The sequence below is a fragment of the Mus pahari genome, chromosome 2, assembly GCF_900095145.1.
Source record: "Mus pahari chromosome 2, PAHARI_EIJ_v1.1, whole genome shotgun sequence".
Classification (NCBI taxonomy): Eukaryota; Metazoa; Chordata; class Mammalia; order Rodentia; family Muridae; genus Mus; species Mus pahari.
Window position 1 is genome coordinate 100131129 of NC_034591.1, and position 852 is coordinate 100131980.

General features: G+C 56.0%; 1 protein-coding gene across 1 annotated transcript in view; it reads left to right on the forward strand.

The window, feature by feature from the left end:
- Positions 1 to 536: 536 nt before the first annotated feature.
- Positions 537 to 852, forward strand: part of Lbx2 (ladybird homeobox 2) — a 1819-nt gene continuing 1503 nt past the window's right edge. The window contains exon 1 of the mRNA XM_021191775.2: positions 537 to 791. Within this exon, the coding sequence (XP_021047434.1) occupies positions 596 to 791 (196 nt within the window). The 5' untranslated portion in view covers positions 537 to 595. The remainder of the gene's footprint in view (positions 792 to 852) is intronic.

The following is an 852-nucleotide window of genomic DNA, read 5'->3' on the forward strand; positions in this document are numbered from 1 at the left end:
AACTTACTGGAGTCTCCAGGCTACAGTGTGGCCTGTATTGGTATACAGGTATTCCAATAGGCCAGGTTCTCCATCCTGGACCCCCACACTACACCAACCATCTCCAGCCACCAACTTCTCTTTAAGACCTTTTCCCAGGGTTGGGTGGGAAAGATAAGGCAAAGTTAGGATACTGAGTCCCTAACACAATCAGCCCTGATCCTGCTTCTCAGAACCCTGCAAATCCCCAGCCCTTGAGGCCAGGGAAAGCAACTTTATTGCCCTAGAATTTATGAGCCAGAGTTTAAGTAGGGAGCCAAGCAGCATGCAATCCAGGGGAGGACACCCAGTTTGAATGTGCACCTTAAAGTCAGAAGCCATCGGCTTCTTTCTACTCTATAGAAGAAATAAGGCTGCCAGTATACCGATGGGCTCCGGATTCACTGAGGCCCTTGGAGGGAGGTGGGGGTGCAGAAGGAGGGGACATGGGGCTTCAACTGAGCTCTAGGGGGCGGGTCCGAGGCAGGGGGCCCAGATCGGAAGCTGAGCGCTGGGGGCCTAGGAGGTCGTGTAGCCAAGCGCAACGGGAGGCGGGATCGCTACAACCCCGCTTGCCATGAGCTCTGGACATCAGCGCAGGACACCCTTTAGCATCGCAGACATCCTAGGTCCGAGCATGGTACCCGGAGCACCTTCTGCACCGCAGCTTCCCGAGGCCGGCCCTGATCCCGCGTCACCACTGTGTGCGCTGGAGGAGCTAGCAAGTAAAACTTTCTTGGGCCATTCCCCGCGAGCTCCACAGCCTTCTGAAGGTACACGCCAGCGAGGTCGCAGACTTGAGCTCTGTGTGTGTGTGTGTGTGTGTGTGTGTGT